The following is a 25,084-nucleotide window of genomic DNA, read 5'->3' as shown; positions in this document are numbered from 1 at the left end:
TAGCCACAGACTTTAGTTCAAAGCTAGGTCACAGGGTGCAAAGCAGGGTTCTTCGGAGCCGTGCTGACCTCCTTAGTTCCAGAATATAGGAATAGGCGAATACTACAACAAGTCACAAGCCACAGAGGAGAGTCTCAGAGGCTCGCCTTCTAGTTCAGAGCTGTGACAGTCCATCTACTTTATGGGTGCATGCCATGATTTCTGCAGTTTGTAGGGAAACTAACAGTGTGCAAGCAACGTAAAGGGCTTTCTCATGTTGCTATATTTGGAAGAATAAAGGGTATCTCATCAGGTGAGCAAACAGTTGATAATGCAAAGACACAAACATTATGTCCTGTTTTTATTCCAGAAGTTTACCCCAAGAACCTCCTTTCATTGAGAGTTAAAGGGGCTTAAGATGAAACAACTATAAAGATAACTAGAAAAAAAAAATGGAAAACAAAACAAAGAATAGAAAACCACTCTGTGATACTGAGGGTAATGTAATAGCAAGATACATGTCCTTAGAAAATCGATTACGTGAATGCAATCTTCTGACAGTCAGCTAAATTTCTTTCCTTTCTGTATCCAGCTTTTTAAACTTTAAATTTGGCAAATGTAACATTTTTGAAATGGCTTTAAATCAACTGAAGTGGCAGTTTATCTTAGTGAGGTTAATTGTGTTATTTATTAATCCATTATCTTATAGTTTCTACTTATTTTTTGCCCAAAAAGTGTTCGAGCTGGATACATCAAGTTATGAAAGCATTTAACATTTTAAATTAAGACACAAGGAATTCTAAATGACACTTGAGATGTCCTTGAGAGAAGCCTCTCATCTCTCCATGTTTATAGATGTCACATATATTCATAAATCAAATCCTGTGCATATTTAAGCCAGGCCAAAATACTAAAAAGCACCATGTCCCCCATTAGAAAAAAAAATGCAATTATTCTGCTTAGTTATGTTTTTAAAATAGCTTGAGATTTTAAATAATTGATGAATATGTAATTTGCTAATCAGTAATGGACAGTTCCCATGGAGGTACCATCGCTAGTTTCATAATTTACTATTTCAGAAGAATTTTATGAATACAAAGATTAAAGCCGGGAAGTAGAGAGAAATCACTCCAGGATAACATTATCCTATTTAACACCCATAATACTTAACAGTAACAACAATTAAGCCTCACAAATTAAGAAGATGCACTGAATTGTTGTTGGGTGAGTTACAGATAGACATTTTATGTGTCATGATTCTCCCCATACTGAATTCCCCATAGACCACCATGTACCCAAATGAACATCAGAGCAACATACTGTTCCTGTAAAGGATTAAATGATATTTTAGTTTACGACTTTATTTCTTGACTCTTTTCTCCAAGTGATAATAGAAAACTTATTTACCATGCATGAACACTTACATTCTCTTTCTGAGAACATTTCTGATGTTGTTGGGATAAGAGAGGAAAGTCATTTATTTAAAGATCGCCTTATTAGTCTATAGTTTTTGGTAAATATCTAGATTATCTGGTTGGTCAATTTGTCTTTATGGCCTAAGGAAGAAGACTAGCTGCCGTGTTCAATCCAGATGAGTTGGTATATGAATATTTATAAGGACATCGAGATTCACAGTGTCTTACAATCATGCTCCAAGCTAAATAGAAATAAAAGCAGAATGGCCACAAATATTACAGTATAATAGGATAAGAGGTAAAAGGTATGTACAAATTCATTGACAACATCTGTGCAAGTGTTGTAGACAAAACATTTAAAAAGAAATCTACATAAAACAAAGTAGGTAAATTTATCAAAGATTGATAAATTTTCAGAGACAATATAAAAGTACACAAAACACGGAAGAGAGAAAGAATTGTTAAAAAAATAACCGCTAAGCCAATACATACAGTACAAGTTTACTACATTAATATTACAGAATGATGGGAACCAGAGACAAAAAAAACGATTTGGTAACAAACAGCAAAGAAAGTTTCACCAGTCACAGAGAAGAAAGACTGTCCTTTTTGGATGAGAACACAGACTGCCATGACTCAGCCCCTCCACCCATACACACATAGAAAAATAAAAGCAAATGCAAAAGTTGTCTACAGCAACACACGACAGACAGAGGTGGAAGCGTTTGGCATGTTGCATCACAGGAAGTCAATCACGATTGGCTAACGATGATGGTACCTGGCTCTGTTGCAGGTCACTGGCTTGCCTGAGAGGAGTGACCGATGGCGGGGGCACACCTGACGTGGAGGCAGAACGGCCTAATTTGCAGCTTACTTTCGGTTCTGTGAACAGGGGGAGAAGGAAGAGCATTAGCTGAGCGACATCGGCAATGACAAACAGCGCTCAGATCCCCATTCTGCTTTGCTGCATCTTCTTTCAAACCCTCAAATACTTCTGACGCTTGCTAGCCTTTGGCGGGGGATGGAATGATGTCATCACCACGGACTCTAAAATAAGCTTTATTTGCAGTCAGCTCCTAGAAATAAAGAATAAATCACAGAAGTCCAGCTCTTTGTTCCTTCGGACATTTTACCTCACTTAAGGTTAGTTTCTACAGAGTGATTACGAGAGCCAGAGCCCCATTCAGGGAAAAAGCAGGTGACAGAGTCACTCTAGGTACTTTCTTTTCAGATTTGGTCTGTAGGTCTCCTAGGTCCTGAAATGTCTTTGTCACCTTCTCCAAAACTTCTTTCCTTTTGTACTCCCTCCCTTCCTCCCTCCTATTTTTTTTTTTTCTAATTTTGAAATCAATATCACTGTGCTTGTCCTGAATATGTTTATCATGTTTTCAGTGGAGCATTTCTCTGATTCACTATTCACTTTCAATTTTATAACCACTTTCTAAGACTCTTGCCATTTTTCATAATAATAGTATTTTTTTTCCAAATTATAAAGGCATTTCCCCTACCTCTTCTTCTATTTCAGGAGCCCAAATGGGCTGTCCAGGTCATGGACAGGTTACTTTGGAGATTAGAATTTGGGGATGGAAAGAGTTCGCTTCATCCAACAAGGTACAGAGAGTATGTTAATTTTCATATATATTTGAGGACATTTGATAAGAGAAGAAAAAAGTCATACAATGAAAATTGACACCATGCTTTTGTTTAATATTAACTGTTACTTTTTGAGTGTTGGGTATGTTCCATCTTCTAACTGGACTACATTTAAATTGTTTCTAATTCTAAGGTTACTCTATAGAGTTATAGCATTAGCTATAAAGACTGCCTGTGTGTGTGTGTGTGTGTGTGTGTGTGTGTGTGTGTGTGTGTGTGAAACTTCCCGGCTAACCCCCATAATCTCTCTGCTCAAAACTAACTTGGACATGGGGCATCTGGGTAGCTCAGTTGGTTAAGCATCTGAGTTCAGCTCAGGATATGATCTCAGGGTCCTGGGACTGAGCCCTGTGTAGGTTACGTGCTCAGTGGGGCAGTCTGCTTGTCCCTCTGCCCCTCCCCCAACTCATGTTCTCTCTCGCACTCTCTCTCAGATAAAAAAAATAAACAAAATCTTAAAAAAGACTAACTTGAACACATGGACTGAGCTTCCTAGATTACTTTAAAGCCCTCCACCTTGTTCAAAATTTTCCCTTTACCCCATATTTCATATGATAAACACTTCAAACACACCCAACTAATTTTCAAAGGCCTCCTGTGATGTAGCTTCGTCTGATCATCCACTCTCTTTCCACTATTCTGCTGTTCAAAACACATGCAACTGTTTCCTCTCTCAGTTTCTGCGTTCAGTCCTGCCTCTGTCCGTCACCTCACGGTGTGCCCTTGTGTGGACTTTCATCAGACTAAGTCTTACCCGTTTCCGATGACCAACTTCAGCATGTCCTTCCTATTGTCAAGCGTCCCGGTTCTCTTCCAAGACCACCTGACCACTTACACCATGTTTGCCGTGCTCACTGCAGCTTTGAGCACTTACGTTGGTGGGGACCACATAATATGTGTTCAATTAATATGTACTTTTCTTTCGCTGAAAACACTCAATTTAACCTAGAAAAGGTCAAGGCAACTCCTAAAATAAGTGAAGGCAATGAAGATAATGTGGAATATACTGTAAGGTCTGGGTTCAAAGCCTAGCTCTCCAACTTGCAAAGGCAGTGATTCTCATTCAAAGGCCTGTGACCTTCTAGGATCCATTTCAGAGGAGGCACGACGTTTGGAAACTCTCCCTTCCTTGGTTTTATGCAGATGATTCTAGTATCTACGCACCTACTTTATTTATTTATTTATTTATTTAGTAGGCTCCATACCAGTATGGGACTTGAACTCGTGACCCTGACATCAAGAGTCACAAGCTCCACTGACTGAGCCAGCCAGGTATCCCCACTCACCCACTGTTGAAAGGTGTTTAAATATAACAGTATTATACAGTGACATAAACTATCACTGTAATTTAGAAATTAAGCTCATTTCCCAGGAAGCATAAATCCTTGTATACCTTAGCATATCACCTTTTGTTATATAAAGCAACAGGTAAAGCATCCATCAGAATCCTGGTTGACATGTTTTTATAATGAGGTCAATGTTTCTATATATATCCCCTTACTGTGGTAGCACGTTTAGTCACTTGGAGTCAGAAAATTCAGTATCTTTCCCTAAGAAAGGATGGCAAATAATATTTCTTTACTTAAGGTCCTTTTCAAGTTTATGTTAAGGAGATTATCTGATGAGTGAAGGCCTTTTACATTATCCAGTGTACCTAGGGATTAATTTCTCCTGCTAGGTTTCCAGTCAGATTTTGACTTAACCAGCCTCTTTTGAACATAGACACTGATATCTCTAATGAACAGACTGAGATGTACCAAAATCCATGCAAACTCCCCATTTCATTATGACCTGGAAAGGCCTTTCCTTACTCCCATTGGACAGCAATCCAGAGCATGTCCCAGCTCATCAAGCCCTCTTGGGTATTCCAGTATGAGCCATTAAATCCCCATTATACACAGAAGATTGCTCTACTAGCCAACTACCCTGTGGGCTAACTCTAACGTTGAGGTTACATTGGAGTCAATTGTTCCATCCCAACATGGCTCCTATGGGTTGTGATTCTACCTACAGCAGTAGACTAACACTATGACTGTAAGTTCATTATGTACACGTGCTTACACAGGCAAACAGAAACATACACACACACACACTGCATAACACTGCTGCTTAATGGTGTCATGTTTTTTTAAACAATTTTTAAATTTAATTTTTAAAATTCTGAGGGTTGGGTTTATCTTTATCTCACTCATTCTGCATCTTCTATCAGTTTTTCATGGTTCTTAAACACAGTTCACATTTATTATCGTATTTATGTAATCAAGTTGGTGAAATAAATCTTTATGATGTTGATTCCACCAAAGTTCCTTTGACTAAAATAATTGTCTAAAGAAGTCCCAAAAATCCTAGAAAAGATTCTGATTATAGCCAAGCCTCACAGAGGTTCTTTCGGGCTGTGACATAGACGTGAAATCGTCCGGCTCACTTACCCTTGGAAATACACTATGCTTTGAGCCTTAAACAGGGAAGCTTAGGAGCCATGACACTAAAAACAATAAGTTTTCTTCCTGAATTTTGCTAATATAAAAAAAAATTGCCAAGGCTTTTTTTTTTTTTTTTTCAAAAACAATGGACATGCGCCTAAAAAGAGATCTAAGGTAGAACTTTCTTCCCCCAAGAAAAACTCCATTCCATTAAGAGATTAATGATGCACTAAAAGGCACCTGTTATCCTACATTCAAGGGAAACTTCTTGCTTTGTAAACTCTATCATCATCCTAGAAGTAACACTTGATATTGTATATGAAATTTCCCTGACGATCAAGTGTAGAGAGAGTAAGAAGGAATAAGAAAAAGGCAGTGGATTAAGAAAGAGAATCAGAGGGGGAAAGGAAGAACAAAAAAAGAAACGGGAGGCAGGAAGGGAAAGAGGGTGGAAAGAGAGAAAGAAAGAGAAAAAGAAAAAGAAAGAATAAGAAAGAAAAGAAAAAACTAATTTGAACTTTTTGGCATAAGATATTGATGAGGGAACAGAAGGCTGGCCGAAGACAAAGCAAAAGCTGATACCCTGCAACCTTCCCCCACCCCCACTCCTGGGTGGGACATATGTGACATTCTCTAGGAATCTTCCAATAATCTAATGTTAATACCTTGCTAAGAAGGGAAAAACAACCTTGATAATGGCAAGGCCTTTGGTATCAGGTACTTGTAGGTCCTTTTTAGCATACGAAAATTCTATTGAAACCTCCCTTTTTCCTTACCTCCCCCAACTCCATAGTGCATAACCTGCCACTCCTCACAACCCCGGGGCACAAGCTTTTTCTGCCCACGGGTCCTGTCCCCGTGCTTTAATAAACCACCATTTTGCACCAAAGATGTCTCAAGAGTTCTTTCTTGGTCATCGGCTCCAGCCTCTACCTCCCTGAACCTCACCTATATTCTTTTTTTTTTTTCAAAGATTTTATTTATTTATTTGTTAGAGAGAGAGAGAGAGAGAGCATGAGCTCAGGCAGGCAGAGTGGTAGGCAGAGGCAGAGGGAGAAGCAGGCTCCCTGCCGAGCAAGGAGCCTGATGTGGGACTCGATCCCAGGATGCTGGGATCATGACCTAAGCCGAAGGCAGCCGCTTAACCAACTGAGCCACCCAGGCGTCCCCTCACCTATATTCTAAAACCTCATCAGTATTATCATGGGATGTTTCCAGAGTAATAACTCATGATCATCTTAAAGTTTTTATTAAATAAGTACCCAGTGGACTGTGTGACTTAATATTTCTTTCTTTTTATTCTTAGTGGGCACAACTTATCACTGTTTTGTTTTGTTTCAGAGATAGTCATTTCTTAATCATTTCTCATCTTCCCTTTAAGGTGAATTGGATTTCTCTTCAAAATCATGTCCTTGGTACTGTTACAGGATAATCTCCCAGGCATCCCCGCTATTTGGAGGATCAGAGTTCTCTTTGCTTTCAGAAAGCAGACAAATGACTCTTCTCCACCTCTGCATCTACACAGAAACAGGAGATTAGTGCATTTCAACCAAAGAAAACACTTTCATCTAGCATCAAAGAAATAAAATCAGTCAAATTCAGAGACATATCTTTCCTCTGTCTTATTTTTTTTTTTCTAATACACAGTATCTTTCTGTAGTAGCAGAGACATATCATGATTTCCCCAAGTCAGTCATATTGCTGAAAGTTTCTAATCAATAACTTAAGGCTAAATGAGAGTCAAGGCTTTTTAAAAATACACCAAAGTGTGCTTATTACAAACTCTACTTTCATTTCTAGGGAAGGCATTTTCTTGGAAATAACATGTTATTTGAGATAAACTGGTGTCTAAGTAATAAAAGACAGTTGTCCCAGGGCTATGTTAAAAGCTTCATGGCTCCCACTTTGTTTTAAAGTTTCTATTGTACATCATAGCAAACATGTAAGGTGCCCTCAAACCCCACATTAAATGTAATTTGTCCTGTATATAATTCAAATGCTTTTTTACAGTTTTGCTTCAGAAATTATTGGACTGTGAATAATCCAATTGATTCATGAATGGTTATGATTTCCAGAGAGTAATCAAGCATACTCAGGAATCCTTGCAGTATTACATCACCTAATCTAGAAATTGTTTTCCAATATAACAGAATTGTTTTAGTAATAAATTTAACAATTAATTAAGTGGGTCTAATGTCACATTTTGTAGTGATTTAATTAAATATTCATTACTATTAAATCTGGTGGTTTCTTTAGGAATTTTGGTGCTACTATTTATTTTTAATATCCAGTATTTGTGTAGGTCCCTGAGAAACTCATCAGCTTCAGCATTGTCGGTATGACACTGAAAAGAGAAAGCATCCAATCATTGAAAAATTTTGATCATTGAGAAAATGTCCGATCATTGTTGTGATGGTTTTGTGACCGAGGAAAAAAAAATTGGCAGGCCGCAAAAATCTACTCTAAGAGTAGATATTTTCTCTCCAGTTTTCCTCTCAATGAGACTTGTGTAGCTTTGAATGAGTTCCAGTATCCAATAATCATGGACCAACGTCCTGGTGTTATCTGTAGGGCCAAAGAGTAAAACTGTTGATGCTGGACTAATTGGTAATTCTTCTTGGAAATATTTGAATTCTGGTGAAAATCTAAAATCCAAAGAAAAGTGAGGTAGAGACATGATGAGTAGAGTTCATGATCCAATGGTGCACATAGAATGACAAAACCCATTGCATAGAGGAGAAAGGATTGCATGCAGGTAGAGTAAGATGTGCCTGTTGTATTCCTTCTAAGTATCTGAAGAACTGAGATTTTCTTACCACCTTCCACCTTCTTATCTAGAGAGAATATAAATCATACTGTCTATTGCACAGGGATGCCCTAGACCCTTCAATGCATGGTATGTTTCTTACAGGGAAGCATAGCACAGTGTAGCATTAACAGTTTTAGGGGTTTTTTTGACAGCCTCTTTTATTTTAATATATAATTTCTGAAACACCCTTAGGATCTTCATCACTTTAGCTGAATACAAAAAGGTGCTTTTGTCTTCAAAAATACTTCCTTTCACATTAAAATAAAATTATAATATATGTGTATAAAGCAATATATTTTATCTACTTAACAAGGAACATATGCCTCTTAAAATCATTACATAAAGAAAATCCATCTACCAAGATATAAATTCAAAAAGACATATCATGATTTGTATCAAGATCAAATATATATTACCAGGGGGATAGAAATTTCACTTTGTGTTACGATATCAAAAACAGAATAAACAAAAAAGCAAAAATAGAATAAAATCCTCTCATCACTGATATAAGGAATGAAAATATAACAATAATTTAACCTGTTTCTAAAATGTTATCTTTCACTTTTAAATAACAAAGGAGAAAAAAATAAAGATTCAATTTTATACGTCACCCACCTTATTAATGTAAAAATTCTTTATTCCTAACAAAAGAAAATCAATACTAATGATGTCTTTTGTTTATACCATTGGCTTTTGTGCTTTATGTAAGAGCAAGCATCTTGAGACAAAATTTGGTCCAATATAATTTGCTCCTTAGAGCAAGTTGTACTTCAGTGACCATGGACCTGAGCTTCTGTCTTGAACCACTGTCCATTATAAACATAAACAAAGCAATAGTGATATGGGCCTGGGAATAAGATTTATATAAGAGCATGCCTGGTCAAGTCCACATGGCAAACTTCAATGTGATCTCCAGTAATGGCCATGTTTGTTCACTCTATAGCAAAACAGCTGGAAATCTCCAAGATCCTGGGAGGAGGTGGTGACATGAGGTCAAAACTATTTTCAAAGAAGTACTAAGTAAGATGTTTGTTGCTTTTCCCAGTGTTGACGAATTCACTGAAAGTCTAAAAACAATGCTGGATAAATCTGCTGTTACCTTAGCACATCAAAGCAACAGCACCAATTTCTAGTAATCACGTATTTTTCACTGCCACACAAACTTGAATATTTGGCAGATATTTTCTCAAAAATGAATGAAGTAAGTCGATTGCTTTAAGGAAGACAATGGACAGAATTTGTGGACAATGATAAATCTGAGCTTTCAAGCAGGAACTAAAATTTTGAAAAGCTTGTATGCACCACTGGGAGCTTGACAGCATCCTAATACTTAAAGTCTTCTCTTATGAGATCAGTGGTGATATTGATTAATGTGCTGTATTGATTTTTATAATGAAATGTGTCAACATATGGAAGATTTGCATGACTTTGTGAACCGATACTTCCTAAAAGCATGATGTTATAAATCATGCATGGATAAAAGACCCATTTAAACTGCAAGATAGACCAATGGATTTTAATGCAACAGAACATGATGAGTTTATTGATAGGTAATTAACCCTTATGAAACTGTTATCCTTTGAGTTTGGGTAGGATATTAAAGAAGGATATATACAACTATATGAAAGAGCTATTAATAAATTCCTCCTTTTTTCAGTTACACATCTATACAAAGCCAGATTTCCTTCATATGTTTTAACAAAGGCAACATATCACAACAGATTGAATCCAAAGCAGATAGAAGAATCTATGCTCTATTAAGTCAGACATTAAAGAGATTTACAAATATGTAAAATTATTTTAATCTCTTCACCATTTGTTGTAATTTAAGAAATATGGCTATTTTTCATGAAAAAATGTTATTTATGCTAAGATATAATGGATTTATTATTTTTATTGAATCATTTTTAAATTTTTAATTTTAATTTCTAATATGATAAGGATTGTTATACTTAACCCATATGTTAAATTTAACCTCCACTTTAGGAGACCTCTTTGGAATTCTCAATAAATTCTAAGAACATAAGGGGTCCTGAGACTGAAGAGTTTGAGAACAGTTATTTTATATAAGACTGCCAGTGCCCTAAGAGTTCCCTTAAAAAGGTAACTTTTTATGCAATTAATATGCCATTGGAGTATTAAAAAAAATGAAACAGAGGAAAATACCATGCTGAAGCACAGAAACATGGGAAAACCTTTGAAAACTTCAGGGGATTTGGGAACAACCAGTTTTGAAATGCTGCCCTAGGAAAGTCTCTTTGGCTATGTCCAAGGAGCGCTATTACCTGCCTCTGAGGCCCGAGGGAAGTCATCAAAATTCTCAGGACACTTTTAAATCACTTATAATGAGAAGCAAGCTCCAAGGCTCACCCATTGATTCTTTGACATTCATAAATGAAATCTGTTGAAATAATTGAAATGGTCTCAAAAATACTCTTGATCAATCATGAGCTTAGTTTACTAAGGTCACTGCTTTTATTCCTCCTTTCTTTTTTTTTTAATATTTATTTATTATTTTAGAGCGGCAGGGAGCAAGAGTGGGTAGAGAGCAGGAAAGGGGGGGACAGAGAAGCAGATCTCCTGCTGAACATGGAGCCCTATGTGTTGATCCCAGGACCCTGAGAAATCAAGTCAGTCATTTAAGCCACTGAGCTACCCAGACGTCCTTTATTCCTCCTTTCTGATCTACTTTCTGTACTTTATTTTTGTAACAGTGTTGTTAGGATTAAGCATAACAAGTCTGTCATTTGCTAACATTTTCTAAAATTATTGGTAAAAGTTTTGGCAGTAAATGGTAAAACAGGACAAAAAATATTTCGAAATTCAGTTTAGGAGAGGTAATGGTCATCTGCCATTTTTTTCACCTGTCCAGAATCCATTCACTCTTATTTTTCTGGAATAGCAGTTTGAATTTCCTTTGGAGAGCAACATAACCAGTAATCTCAGTCTTGCATCATGCTCCCTGCTCTGTAGAAATTTGGCTTCTCCCTCTGCCTCTGCCTCCCCTCCCCCTGCCATCGTGCTTTCTCTCAAATAAATAAAATCTTAAAAAAAAAAAAAAAAAAGCTAGGGTAAAGGTGAATTATTTATACACTTCTCATTAATAAGAAAAAGCGTAGTCTCCCATTTTTTCACTTTTTCCAAGTTTCCAGCAAAAAGACAAAAATACATTGACCAGACTTCAATGGAATTTAATACTAACAAAACTAGGGAGGGGAAAAATGTAGTGCCTGTTTTGGACAGCAGGTGGGAGTGCTTTGATTTGGTATGTATTCTGGTAGGCTGACAAAGCTTCCAGAACTAATCTCTGTAAATGACCAGCCTAAGTCTTCTTTGTAATGTCTACTAAGGCTTTTCACAGAAACAGGGCATTCTTTGTGGATGCTGTTGGTGCAGCATACCCACAGGGCTTTTCCAAAGAAAGCCAACTACTGACAACTGGGAAGCAATGTGTGTGGGGGGCAGGGAACTCTGAGAAAGGCCACAGGGTGGATCCATGCTCCCCACAGGGACAGCTACAAGGAGCTGTCACTAGAGTCAACACTGGAGCATTGTCACTGTGGTTCTCAAACAGGAATAATCTATTGAGAGGCAAGTAGGTGAAGGTACCTTCTGTGCTATCTGAATTGTTTATGCCTGGTTCACTAGTTTTCCCCAAGAGAATCAGGGAGTACACAAAAATTCAGAATTTTCTCTAATAAGAACGAAATTACTCTCAAGTTGTATTTTTTCTCACCAGTCTTCAGGGTATCTGGATAGTATACAACATCATGGTCTATGCACATATTTAGCAGAAATCCAGTTTAAGGGACTGTGCGTATGTGTGTGTGTGTGTGTACTCACACAGAGAGTTATACATAGCATATGATAATAAGTTAGCTGACTCTGCAAATTGGATCACATAAGACCCAAGCTTGAAAGCTGTAAGTGGCTACACGCACGTGTGCGCGTGCACACACACACACACACACAGACGTGCACCAATTAGTATCATCAAATTCCTTGACTCCATACTGCTCCCATAACTTAAACCAACCATACTGATAGAAAAAAAAATTAGAAAAAGAATATAAATGGTTTAGAGAGAACCCAGCAAACTGCTACAGAACCAAGTCCAGCATCCTGTCGTACTGGGTCGGGGCAAGAATGCCCTTATGCTGTTTGAAATCGACCCCATCAAAGGCAGAAAGAAGGTCTTCGGAGGCAGAGGTCATCTGTCATCACCACATACCATGCTGTTAAACAGATGTTCTCACTGGGAGAAGTTTGCTGAATGAGTAAATGAGGGAACTAAAGAAAAACAAACACACATAATATGTTGCTGGGTTTTTTGTTTTTTGTTTTTTGTTTTTTTCTGGGCGGGGGAAGGGTGACATGCTGGCTCAGGTGTTTGAGAATGAATTTTTAGGTAGATCAAAACAATCAGTTATAAGTACCTCTCAGTTATAGGAACAGAGGAATTTCGTGGACTAGGGAGCAGAGAAACCATTTCTTCTTCGGATTTATGAGGCAGGTTATTTGGGGCAGCGTACTTACCTTCATAATTCTGTTTCCTTTGGTTTAGGATGATGATACATTAGCTGACTTGGTAAATCTGATCACAAAACCCCCATGTTTAAAATCCATAAATGGCTTCCTGTCATTCTTAGGTAAGACCAGAATCAGCGATGTGTCCAGCCAGGCCAAGCCCTCATCAGGCCCTCAGCTTCCTTGCACCACACTGCGCTCTCATACCTCATATACCTGACACCACTGCTCCCGTGTCACCCAGAGGCTGTGTAACACACGCAGGAGGAAGTGTGCTGTACTTCTCATTGGCTTTGCTTACAGATTGTGATTACGTTTTTAACTTTTGTTGTTAACGGCAATCTCCCCCAACACCACATACGTGTTCAATGCTTGATAACTTCATATCGAAAACAATTAGCTGAATAAATGAATGGATGAACACATTAATGAATTCACAAGCATGGAGGTGGAAAGAGGGAAACCCAGTCTAATTAAATCACAGGAAGAGAGCAGTCCTGAGGGTCAGAAGCCTGAAATCTACTTCTTGGCTTGAATCTGCTACATACCAATGGGTCTGGGCAATTCACCTGATTTCTCTTGAGCTTCTTGAGCGGTTTGGTCACCTAAATAATCAGGTCATAACACCAGGTCACAGATACATAGGTTCTTGTGAAGATCAAATGAGATAGCACTTATGAAAATATTTTAAAAGCTAACACATAGCATATAAATATAAGGTATTATTTTATTTTTTAAAGATTTATTTATTTGAGAGAGTGTGCACATGTGCATGAGTTGAGGAGGGGCAGAGGGAGGGGGAGAGAGAGAGAAAGAATCTCCAGCAGTGAGCATGGATCCCAATTTGGGGGTTAGTCCCATGACCCTGAGGTCATGACCTGAGCCGAAATCAAGAATCAGACACTCAACCAACTGAGCCACCCAGACGCCCCAATATAAGGCATTCTTTTAAATGGGTCACAAATGACCCGTAAAAGGGATAAACTTAAATTCTATAATTCAGCTTATATACAATTTGCAATAATCTCAGAGCACACTTTGCAATTACATCAAATTCTGTTTTCTTTAAACTTGTATACTTAACTGGAACACAGAAGACCTCAGATGCAATCAGAAAGCAATGTTATTCTATTCGCCCCACAAACCAGTTCTAACCAGCTGTGGGGTAGCAGGCAGTCCTTTTTTGTCTTTTGGTTAAACGCTAGGCCAACTTCCAGAAATTTCCTTTTTATTTTGATAATTAAACTTTTTTCAGTTTCTTCAAGTCAAAAAAAAAAAAAAAGTCTTATTAGAGTAATAATTCAAATGCCTTGTTTTTTACATTAATTACAATTTTGAACTTTGTTTCAAGAAAACACTTCTCTCTTGGCGAATTTAGCCCTGTTCCTGGCACAGAGGAGACCACATTTCTCTCTACCTCATCTCCAGGTGACTACCCCTAACTTGCCCCTAACTCGGTCCTCCCCATGTCTGCCGTCACAGGGGCTGAGATAGGAGGAAGGGGTTGAGGTGAGGGAGTAGGAAAGGTTTTCACTGACACCAGCATGAGCTAATGTTTCTCACTCTCTGGTAATAGGGATGGAAAGGTGGTAAATATCCTTCTTCTTGGGGTGTTTTCAAGTGTACCCAGAAGGCCCCCCTTGACTGGTTGTCTCTCACCTACTGGTCCCCTTGCTGTCTGCCCTCTGGACACCCTGTCAGGCACCTTGAGCCAGGTCCTTCAGAGTCCCTGCCACTCTGGGCAGTCACATGACCGAAACCACCCCTAGATGGCTCTGTGGCCTAATCTGGTCCCCAGGAAACACACTTTATGCACATCTTTAACACACCATCAGTGGCCAGAGAGTTACCAGCCAGGCAACCTTCTACTCTGTGAGCAGCAGCCATTCAGCTAATCTTTTGTACTTTTATTTTATTGTGTTTCCTCAATGACTAGAATCTAGTAGTGAAATTTCCAGGTAGTCCCATCAGTTTCCCTCTCTTGATTACCCACTGGGAAGTTTTCTATCAAGGGTGGAGACTCATCTCTCTCTCATTCTCTTTCTCTCTCTCTTTCACACACACACACACACACACACACACACACACACACACACACAAACAGTCTATCCCCAAGTCTCCCTAATACCTAGTGTCTAGCCTCTCAGCCTGCAACCACTTTGCTAGGCTAGAGATGAGAGTTCACTCAAGGACAACAAAATTCATTTTGATCAATTTTTTTTTTTTTTTTTTTTTGCAAGTTCTGCTGTGGTCTAGCTTTCTGCCTTGCAGTATGAGAGTAATTACCTTGTATCATTTTAAAATTATTCTTCTGCATGTTATACCCTGTTTATTTACCTTCAAACCCTCTGAAGACACATTCTGGCTATTTAAAATGGTTAACTCTCCCCATGTTCCCCTTTTCTGGTTGGTTTCTTAAAGCCATATCACCAGTATCAGCAGAAATACAAACAAAACAATTTCTCTGGTGATCACAAATTCTAGCAGGCAGAAGTCACAGTTTTCCACAGAGAAATAAAAGTGGGCTGTTGGGGATATGACTTACATTGCTCTCTGAAGGCTCTCCAAATGAGAATTCTGTTATGTGTTTACTACGAGAATTAAGAAAGAGCGTTAAACTCTAGAGTGTGAAAATACTGTGCAGAACCTAGCAACGGGATCTGGCCGGTGTTCCCGGAGGAAATAACCAATGCACCCAATTATAACTGAGAAGTAGAGCAGATGTGGAGAGCTGTCTTCTGGTGCCTAAGCCCACGGTACAGAATGACAGCCTGGAGGGTCGTAGACGCTAAAGCCCACAGCTGCTCAGGGCTGCTGGGAGCCAAGCAGGAAGTTAGTCAACATCCTACAGCAAAGCCCAGATTACGGCGGGGGCCTGAACTCTACAGATTGGTTGTTTGTTCTTGCTGCATAGTAAAAATGAGAGAGAACTCATGGTTCCTAGCAACACAAAGCTCGATAGCACAACCACGGCAGTCAAAAATGATGCTTTGAAACACGGGATGGCGAAGCAAAAAGTGAAGATCACTTTTTACTCTGACTTTCTGTGTTTCAGGGAACATGCTCTACTCATATAATCATCACAATAAAGCATCTCCGTCTGAGGGTAAAATCAGCAAATCTGAAACAAACCGTGGTATCCATTTCAGTTAATTATTTTAGGCTACACCCAAACTCAATGACCGAAAACATCACTCATTTAGTTTTGTTCATGAGCCCATGAATGGGTTGAGGGAGTCTTCTGGTCTCGGCTTGGCTCACTTGTCATCTGTGGTCAGCTGTGGTTCAAGGAGGTGTTTCCACTTTGTCATGTTATGCTTTCTCACATGTTGGGGGTTGGCATGCTGAAGGCTGAAGACTCTTGGCTCTCCTCCGTGTATCTCTTCCTCCCACAGGCTAGCTCTGGTTTGTTTATGTGGTGGTGGTAGGATTGGAAGAGAACAAGTAGAAGCATTCTTGAGGCTGAGGCTCAGAACTGACACACAGTTCCTTTCATCTCATTCAACTGGTCAGGACAAGACCCAAAGCTAACCCAGATTCAAGGAGTAGACCTTACTTCTTGATAAGGAGCTCTGAAAGCACATTGCAAAGGGTGTGGATGCAAGGAAAGGAGGGTACTGGGACCATAATGCATCCCAAAAGTGCCAGACCATATGAAGAAATGGAAAAAAGAGAAGAGGATATAGTTCGGGAATTACACAGCCATATCAAAATGTTTCATACTAATCAAGTTCTAAAAGCAAATCTTTTTCAGCCACACTTCAGTGAGTGAGCTCTAGGGAACACACTACCCTTCTTACTTTCTAGCACTTACTTGTCATGCCAGTATCAAATTTAATATCACTTTCTCCAGGAAGCCTGTCTGAATCACCAGAGGATAAATCATGTCACAGTGCCTAATATTTCCTCCTCATAACATTTATTAGAATCTTTTATTTTATTTTCTGTCTTCCTTGTTAGACTATGCACTGGGAGTATGGGTCTAGTCTACCATGGTTGCCTTGCACACTCTGCCCCTCTGCACCTCGCCCCTGCAATGACACAGAGGAGAGCTGAATAAATATGTTAGAAAATAAATGCAAAGGGAATGAATGAATGAATGAATGAAAAGATGAATGAATGTCAAGTCAGATATTTATGGAAGGATATGTGTACATTTGGAGCTATCAATATTTTCTTATGTTTCCCACATCCTTGGCAACACGATTTTAAATCCCATGCATTGCTACCAAGCAGAACAGAAACGCTGTGAGAGATATTAACATTTTTTTGATAACTCTGTATAATGCAGTAACCCAGTCTTAAAGCCTGCACCAGATCCTTTCTCCAAATTTTATGAATATAGACTCAGGGGAACCCCAAAACAGCCGTGGCACTGGCCTAAAATCTTTGTTGGAAAGTGCACAAATAAAAGAAGCATGGGCTGTTTCTGTAATAGTGATCCTGGAGCCAGTTACATTATGTGTATCTAGAGAAAACCCTGTATCACAATTGCAATGAGCTGTACTTTCCAAAGGAAACATTCAGTCTTGGTCCTAGAAAAAAAAATCTTAAACGTTACAATAAAATTGAATGGTAACAAAATAAACTGTGGGCTCACTAGCTATTATAAGCCAGCTTTATACCAGGCTTTTCTATGCATTTTTAAATTTAATCCTCATAATGACCTACACAGTGAGATTTCCTATATCTTTTTTTATAATGATAGAAAAACTGGGGTACAGCAGTGTTACATAATTTCCTCAAATCATTCCCACCAAAATATTAATTTACTAACATTGTTGCAAAACATGGTTTGCTTGCACTAAAAATAACAGGGCGGGGTGGCAGGGCATGGCTGGCTCAGTCCATAGAGCACGGGATTCTTGGTATCAGGGAGTTTAAACCCCACAATAGCTGTGAAGCCTACTTAATTAAAAAAAAAAAAAGAGGGGGGGTGAATGTATAGATTTAGTGTTCTGCCAGGAATTATTATCATAAATACTGTTCCACATTTCCCAGTCCTGCCACCCAATCTGATGCTGCTCATTTTGTGTGCTTGGGACCCTTCCTGGATATGAAGCACTGAATCCTGAATGTTTTTGAGATATAGCTGCTGGGAGGTTTATCAGCAAAATGAGTCACTGATTCCGCATTACCAAGTAGAGTACAGTAAATATGCTTCAGAATTTTCAAGAGGAAAACATCTTTCTTAAAAATCAACTGGTAAAAATACAGTATTCAAAGACTACATGTTTTAATTCAATCATCGTTCCCTTTGCTGGATCCCAGTTTTCTGTTGCTTATATTAAATGGCCCCCATTCAGCTACATCTCCTTGGCAGGCATCCAATCTTAAGCCTTTGGTTAACACCCAAACATCTTTGTGATCTTCCCAGTCTTCAAAGAGGTGATCGGAAGATGAAGTAGAATTGTGACTGACGGTTTTAGGAATCCTAGTCTGGGGGATGGGTGTGCTACGTGGTCAGATTGGAACCCGAACTCTCACCATCCCCAGCAAAAACACCCATGATCCCCACTTTGCCTGCACTTCTGTTGCTCTGTTCCCTGTCTAAATTCAACTCAGTTCACGTCCTAGCTCAAATGCCACTACTTAATGAGAACCTTCCCTGTATCACCTGGTATCAGTGATTCTCTCTGCTCTCTCCCAAAAACACTTGGAAAGGTGTCTGAAATCATAATGATAACTAGTATTTACTTAATATCTGTTGTGCTCCAGACACCATGCTAAGTGTGTTAATACATTATCTCATTTAATTCGCACCATTAATTCTCAATAGCATCTATGAGTTAGATACAATTATCATCTATCTTTTATGATGGAGCTCGGTGACATGATGGGACATACCTAATATTATCAACAGTTAAAAAAAAAAAACAAACCTGATTTCAAATTTAAATCTAGATCTACTGGATGCCCAAACCACAGTTATACTTCATGCATGCTTTTACTAGTCATATAAAATTCACTCTACAAACATGGCTTGTGAAAAATGGCACATTCCTTTGTTTTCTTTAAATGGAATCAAATCCATATATGGTCTTGCTTCCCTGAACTTGTGTGCACAGGACTCTTCTTGGACATGAAGGGCTAACTCAGGAATGGCGGTGGAAAATATTTCTCTGCGGGTCATGAAAAGGCCCAGAATTGTTCTGCAGAGCAGATTAGATAAGATGGATCTTTTAGTCTTCAGACCACACTGGTCATCAGGGGGAAGTCTCTTCTCCAGGTATTAAAAGCCCCGTGAAGTACAGAATTCTATATTTGGGAATTTGAAACCAAAGCATAAAGTCCACCTTCACTGGAAACCTCCTGTAAACACTAGTCCATCCATCCGTTCTCCCAGTCAGAGGCCCGGCCACTTTACCAGGATGCTATGAAAAGATAAGATGATAGTCCTTACTATTCACAGAATGCCACACTTCTGTTTCTCTTCTAAAGTTTAAAAACAAACAAAAAAACAAACAAAAAAAAAACCCCACAACACCTCCCTTTTTTATAATCAAAAACTGTTTACTACTCTCGGGGTGCCTGGGTGGCTCAGTCGGCTAACTGTCCGCCTTTGGCTTGAGTCATGACCCCAGAGTCCTGGGATCGAGCCCTGTGGGCTCCCGGCTCAGAGGGAATTCTGCTTCTCCTTCTCCCTCGGCCACTCCCTCTACCCCTTTTTGTCTCCCCGGCTCGTGTGCATGCTCTGCTGGTGTGCATGCTCTCTCCCTCTCAAATAAATAGAATCTTTAAAATAAAAAGCTATCTACCACTCTTTAATCCCCATTCATACCAACAGCACATCCTTCTCAAGGAGCTGCAGCTTCTGAAAAATAAAAGCCAGGAGGGCAGGATGTCTATTGACACCTGCTGTTTCTCCTATAACCCAGCCTCTCTGTTTCAGGGTCATTTCTATGCCTCCACCCAAAGGGATGTCACTGCTTGAGTTTATAAGCCAGAAAAGACAAATCGGTAGACTTTAGGTCTTACCCAGTCAGAGGAATTAAACTATTAGAATCTTTTTTTTTTTAAACTGAAAATTGAACTGTATTTAAAAATTGGGAGATCTCACATAAGAGCAATTAAATCTTGAGATTTGGGATAAACAGCTCTCATGGTGAACATTATCTGGCACTGAGTAGCCTCTGGGCCCTGGAGAGGCTCCTGTGCTTTCCAGGTCACCTGCATTTCCATCATTCAGTCAGATGTTCATTGGTATGCAGTGGATTTTCTCTGCAATGGAGAAATATTTTTTCCATGTCTAAGCTCCTAAAAATTGTGGAAATATATAACTTATACACCAAAAGGGCTTCAAGTTTCCAGAAAAATGGGGAAAATGTTTTCCTTTATGGAAGTCAGGAGCATTCCCATGTATGCATTGTGCAAGCAAAGGATATCTATTTTGAAGGAGTCCCCTCTCCTAATTCACTCGCTGATGTGACAGCAGCTTGCCTCACACCTCAGTTCTCATCCCACGTCGGACCTCCTCCAGATGGCAGAAACACACATGGTTATCTTTTCAAGATCTTTCCACATAGAGTTTAGACAGGGCCCTTCTGAATTTACTTCCAAAAATGCTTCTTCAGTCTGGACTGGCAAGGCCAACCCACCAGAAGTTTGCCTCCATCTTTGCTCAACTTCACCCCATGTGGAAAGCTCTCTATACCTTTTGGCTCAATTAATAATAATTAATATTATTTTAGGGGCGCCTGGGTGGCTCATTTGTTAAGCATCTGCTTTCAGCTCAGGTCATGATCCCAGGGTCCTGGGATCAAGTCCCACATCGGGCTCCCTGTTCAGCTGGGAGCCTGCATGACTCCCCCCACCCCCATCCTCCTGCTTGCATTCCCTTGGAAAAATAAGGAAATAAAATCTTCTAAAAAATTATTTTTTAAAAAGATCTGATATAATCTTGGTTTAAGACTATAGGTCTCCGCTAAGTTTTCCATCTTTTTTCAAGCCTGCACTGATTTTCTCTTCTCTGAATAGTAATCTACAGTAAACAGTAGGTAACAATGAAAATGCATTTATTATACTAATTAATATATGTTCAATATATTATTTATGTTCAATAGTTTTGTGTTAAAAAGAAGCATAGTAAGATCTTTGAGGGCCAGAGACCGTGTTTTGTATACCCTGTGTGTGTGTTTATCCTCCAGAAACCATTACAGCGTTGGATACAAGCCGCTTAGAAACTATTCGTTGATTGAGTCAGTGACTGAAATCTGAATTTTTGTGAATACTCTATTTACTTGTATAACTTCCACTTTTCCCCCTTATTTTCATGAGCATTTGGGTCCCAGACCTCTACCGCCTTCAGGAATCACCCTCTGGGGAGTCTCTGATTTACTAAACAACAGTGACATTAATAGAGTACCACAGCAACCAGTGGCAATGTTAATTAGAACTGAGATTTCCTGACACATTCCTTCGCTTTACTTCAGCAATCCCTCCATTCCTCAGAAGAGCTGTTAAGAGCAGCCATTCCAAGTGGCTAAACTACTTTTGGTAAAGCAATAGTCTGTGACTGGTAGCAGTTCATGAGTGTGTGTGTGTGTGTGTGTGTGTGTGTGTGTGTGTGTGCTTGTGTAATTGAGAGAGAGAGAGAAACCAGAAGCAGAAAGTTGGCAGACCAGGGTATTGATAGATACGGGGGTATGGATAGGCGTAACAGGTGAAACCTTCTTTCCTCTGTAGTGTTAGGTGTGGACCTGAGTACCTCTGTTATTTAGGGAGGAGGATTATTGGTTGCAGTTCTAGTGTTTCTGGTAGGGGACAATAACAAACAGGAAGTGTGAAGAAAAGGAAAAGAGTAAATACTGATTTCCATTCCAAAGCAGCAAGTCCAAAATGCGCCCTTTGCTAGTTACTTGCTTATTGTGGACAAAGACCATCTCACTGATGAGTATCCTTTAGCTAGGGCATCTTTTGGTAAAAAGACCAAAGGTGAGTAAACTTCAGACTTTCTCATTTTATATATTTTTTGCTAGTGAAGCTATGACATTTTCTAGTATAGAATTGGCATATTTTAGGTGCTTTCTTTCTAGAAACATTAAAGCTACTAACATAACAAACTTCTTTTTCCTTTTCTTCTTTCCCTCAAAAGAGGTACAATGGTAGATTCAGTAGATAAAATTGCAGTGACATATTTGGGAATGATTGACTCCGAAAAGTTTAATTATAATGCTCTTTTGAGTGTGTGTGTGTGTGTGTGTGTGTGTGTGTGTGTGTGTGTGTAAGAGAGAGAGAAAGAGCATGAACTGGGAAGGGAGGAAGGGGCAGCAGGAGAAGGAGAGAGAATCTTAAGCAGGCTCCATGCCCAGCACAGAGTCCAATGTGGGGTTCAATCCGACAACCCCAAGATCATGATCTGAGCCGAAATCAAGAGTCAGACACTTGGGGCGCCTGGGTGGCTCAGTGGATTAAGCCTCTGCCTTCAGCTCGGGTCGTGATCTCAGGATCCTGGGATCGAGCCCCGCATTGGGCTCTCTGCTCGGCGGGGAGCCTGCCTCCTCCTCTCTCTCTGCCTGCCTCTCTGCCTACTTTGATCTCTTTCTCTCTCCTTCTGTCAAATAAATAAATAAAATCTTTAAAAAAAAAAAAAAGAGTCAGACACTTAACGGACTGAGCCACCCAGATGCCCCTTGAGTGTTCATCTTGATGGTTTCTCTGGCACATAAGAAACCCTAACTGACTTTGTTATATATGGGATTCCACATTTTCCCCTGTATTTCGAGTTTCTTTTAATATAATAGAGACACAAAAAAGTCTTTATCAAAAATGTACCAGAAATCTCTTGTTCTTCCACCTTTTTCTACATCTTTCATCATCTAAGATGGAGTGTGAGGGAATGAAAATATTTATGTTGTTTCTTCTGGTCAGTAGACAATTTACTGCCCTACAAACACAGCTGAAAGACCCAGGAAAGCAGATTTTAGGTGTCATAATGCAAAAGAGATGCTGTGGGAGTTTGCAGTGGAAGAAAGTGAAAGTATGTTATTAATTCTGTTTACACTCTAAATTTCTTGGAAGAGTCACATCAGTGTCAAAAAACATTACAATTTACCCATTTTTATGCACCTTTACAAATGTTCAGTAAAAGTTGAATTGTGGACCATCAAATTGTTTAATTTTTGTTTATTTCACATGTTCTTCTTCTTTTGCCCACACCTTCAAATGTTTGGGTTTCCCAGGGTCTAATCTCTGCTTCCTTCTCATCTCAGTTTCCTGCTCTTTTACTTAAGAGTCAGCCAGTGTTAGGGTTCTAACCACCCCCAAAGGTCTCTAGCCTCAGTCAGTAATATTGCTAAATCTCTTTACCTACACTCTTCTAATTCCAAGTGTCTACTAGATTCTTAATTAGATGTCTGAGAGCACTTCCAACCTAACACAGTCAAAAATTGAGTCCTGACTTTCCCACCTAACCCATGGTACACAGTTCATCTCGACAACTTTTATTTTAGTTAATGGCCTCCCAGGGACCCCTTCTTGAACCTTGGAGTGATCGTGAATTGTTCATGATAAAAACTGAACTGTATTATACCTATCTTAAAAATATTTAAGTGACTACAAAACATCCATCTCATAATGTTGGAAACCTAACCATGATGTGGCAGATACTGTCCATTGCTTATGTAATGCCATCTTCCCTTTCTCCCTGAGATTACAGACTGTTGCTTTCATTTCCCAGTAGAAGCAGAAGCCCTTTGATATAAGAGAAAGAAGGGTCCTCTAAAAACTCATGGAAATCCCATTCCTCTTCACTGAGTGATGGGTCTGGAGGACATGTTTCCTAGTTTAGACTGACTAGATGAAAGGGACTCTTTGCTGAGGCATAATGCTCAGAAATGTCAGCTCATGATCATAAAAAAAAAAAAAATCATCAAAGGTAGAAGAAGGGCAAAATTAAAAAACAAACCAAACAAACAAACAGGGGCACCTGGGTGGCTCAGTGGGTTAAAGACTCTGCCTTCGGTTGGGTCATGATCCCAAGGTCCTGGGATCAAGCCCTGCATTGGGCTTTCTGCTCAGCGGGGAGCCTGCTTCCACCTCTCTCTCTGCCTGCCTCCTGCCTACTTGTGATCTCTCTCTGTCAAATAAATAAATAAAATCTTTAAAACAAACAATCAAAAACAAAAAACAAAAAACAAAAAGCCAGAAAGTCCCTTTGTTCTCAAGGACATCATTCAACAGTTGCAAAATACCTGGAACTGCCTCCCTCCAGATCAAGTGCTAAGGGGAGTTAACAGAAACCTTATTACTTAAGCCACTGCTAATTGGCATTTTGTTGCTGAAAGCATTTCAGCATTCTTGCTTTTTGGTACCAAGCTACTCTGCAATTTCTTCAGTCAGTTTTTCCCCACCTTCCACTCCAAACAAACTATTATGCTCCATCTCATAGAATTTTAGGTGTCCATCCAGAAGGCAGACCTCGTCTGCATCATCCTCCTGGGGAGCCACTCCCGAGGTTTCAAGCTTTAGCTCAAATGTTACATCCTCAAGCAGTTATTACTTTACCCACCCAACCCCCTTGATGGTTCTTCCCAAAATCATATACTCCCAGGAAACATTAAGTGATTTCCCCTTTGTTTCACATTTGTGTTTCATTTGAGTTCGAACACCTGAATGCAAGGATGTCTTATTCAACACTGTGATCTCAGAAACTAGAACAGTGGCTATTATCTCATAGAAATTCAGGTAATGCTTTTTGGTTTTGTATCTCTAGTCATAATAGGAATACATATTATTCATATTTTTGATCAAACTGGTACAAATTTAAATAATTAAAAAATACTACTAATAAGCCCAAGATTAATCCTAAGTCCCAACTGAATCGTGAGGTCAACCTTCTCAGGGAGAGATGCTTTTTTCTACAAAATATAATTTGTTCCTATGTTTCTTTTCCTTTTTGACAAAATGCACATATCTTCTCATATACCTATAGCTATTTATACTTCACTAACAAAAATAAATTTTTACTTTCTGCTAAATTCACTTGTCTCTTCTCCAAGATTTTTATGGCTCCATCACGAAAGAAGTTACATTTTAAGTCTGGGAAAGATACTGCTCTGTCTCTGCCCGGGTCCTATTCTAGAAACATCCCTTCCCAAATACAGAGATCATTCATCCTGTTCCAATTTTAACTTGTGCATAACTGCCAGAGAGTCCACAGGCTAAATGCATGTAAATTGCTTTCCAAGACGAGTATCAGAGTTGAAAAGAACATTAAAGGATTGGTCTTTCCTTCAGAACCCTAACATTCTTAAGGGATAGAAACCTGAAAACTACAG

The 25,084-nt window shown here is 39.1% G+C and overlaps 1 protein-coding gene across 1 annotated transcript in view; it reads right to left on the bottom strand.

The window, feature by feature from the left end:
- Positions 1 to 2,142: 2,142 nt before the first annotated feature.
- The window catches only part of LOC111145809 (neuronal tyrosine-phosphorylated phosphoinositide-3-kinase adaptor 2), a 214,021-nt gene continuing 191,079 nt past the window's right edge, over positions 2,143 to 25,084 (bottom strand). The window contains exon 5 of the mRNA XM_022501057.1: positions 2,143 to 2,276. Coding sequence (XP_022356765.1) covers positions 2,143 to 2,276 — 134 coding nt within the window. The remainder of the gene's footprint in view (positions 2,277 to 25,084) is intronic.

This window comes from Enhydra lutris, unplaced genomic scaffold (genome assembly GCF_002288905.1).
Source record: "Enhydra lutris kenyoni isolate GAN:26980312 unplaced genomic scaffold, ASM228890v2 scaffoldscaffold1, whole genome shotgun sequence".
Taxonomy (NCBI): Eukaryota; Metazoa; Chordata; class Mammalia; order Carnivora; family Mustelidae; genus Enhydra; species Enhydra lutris.
Note: the sequence above shows the minus strand (reverse complement) of the source record. Positions and strands in the feature narration are given on the sequence as shown.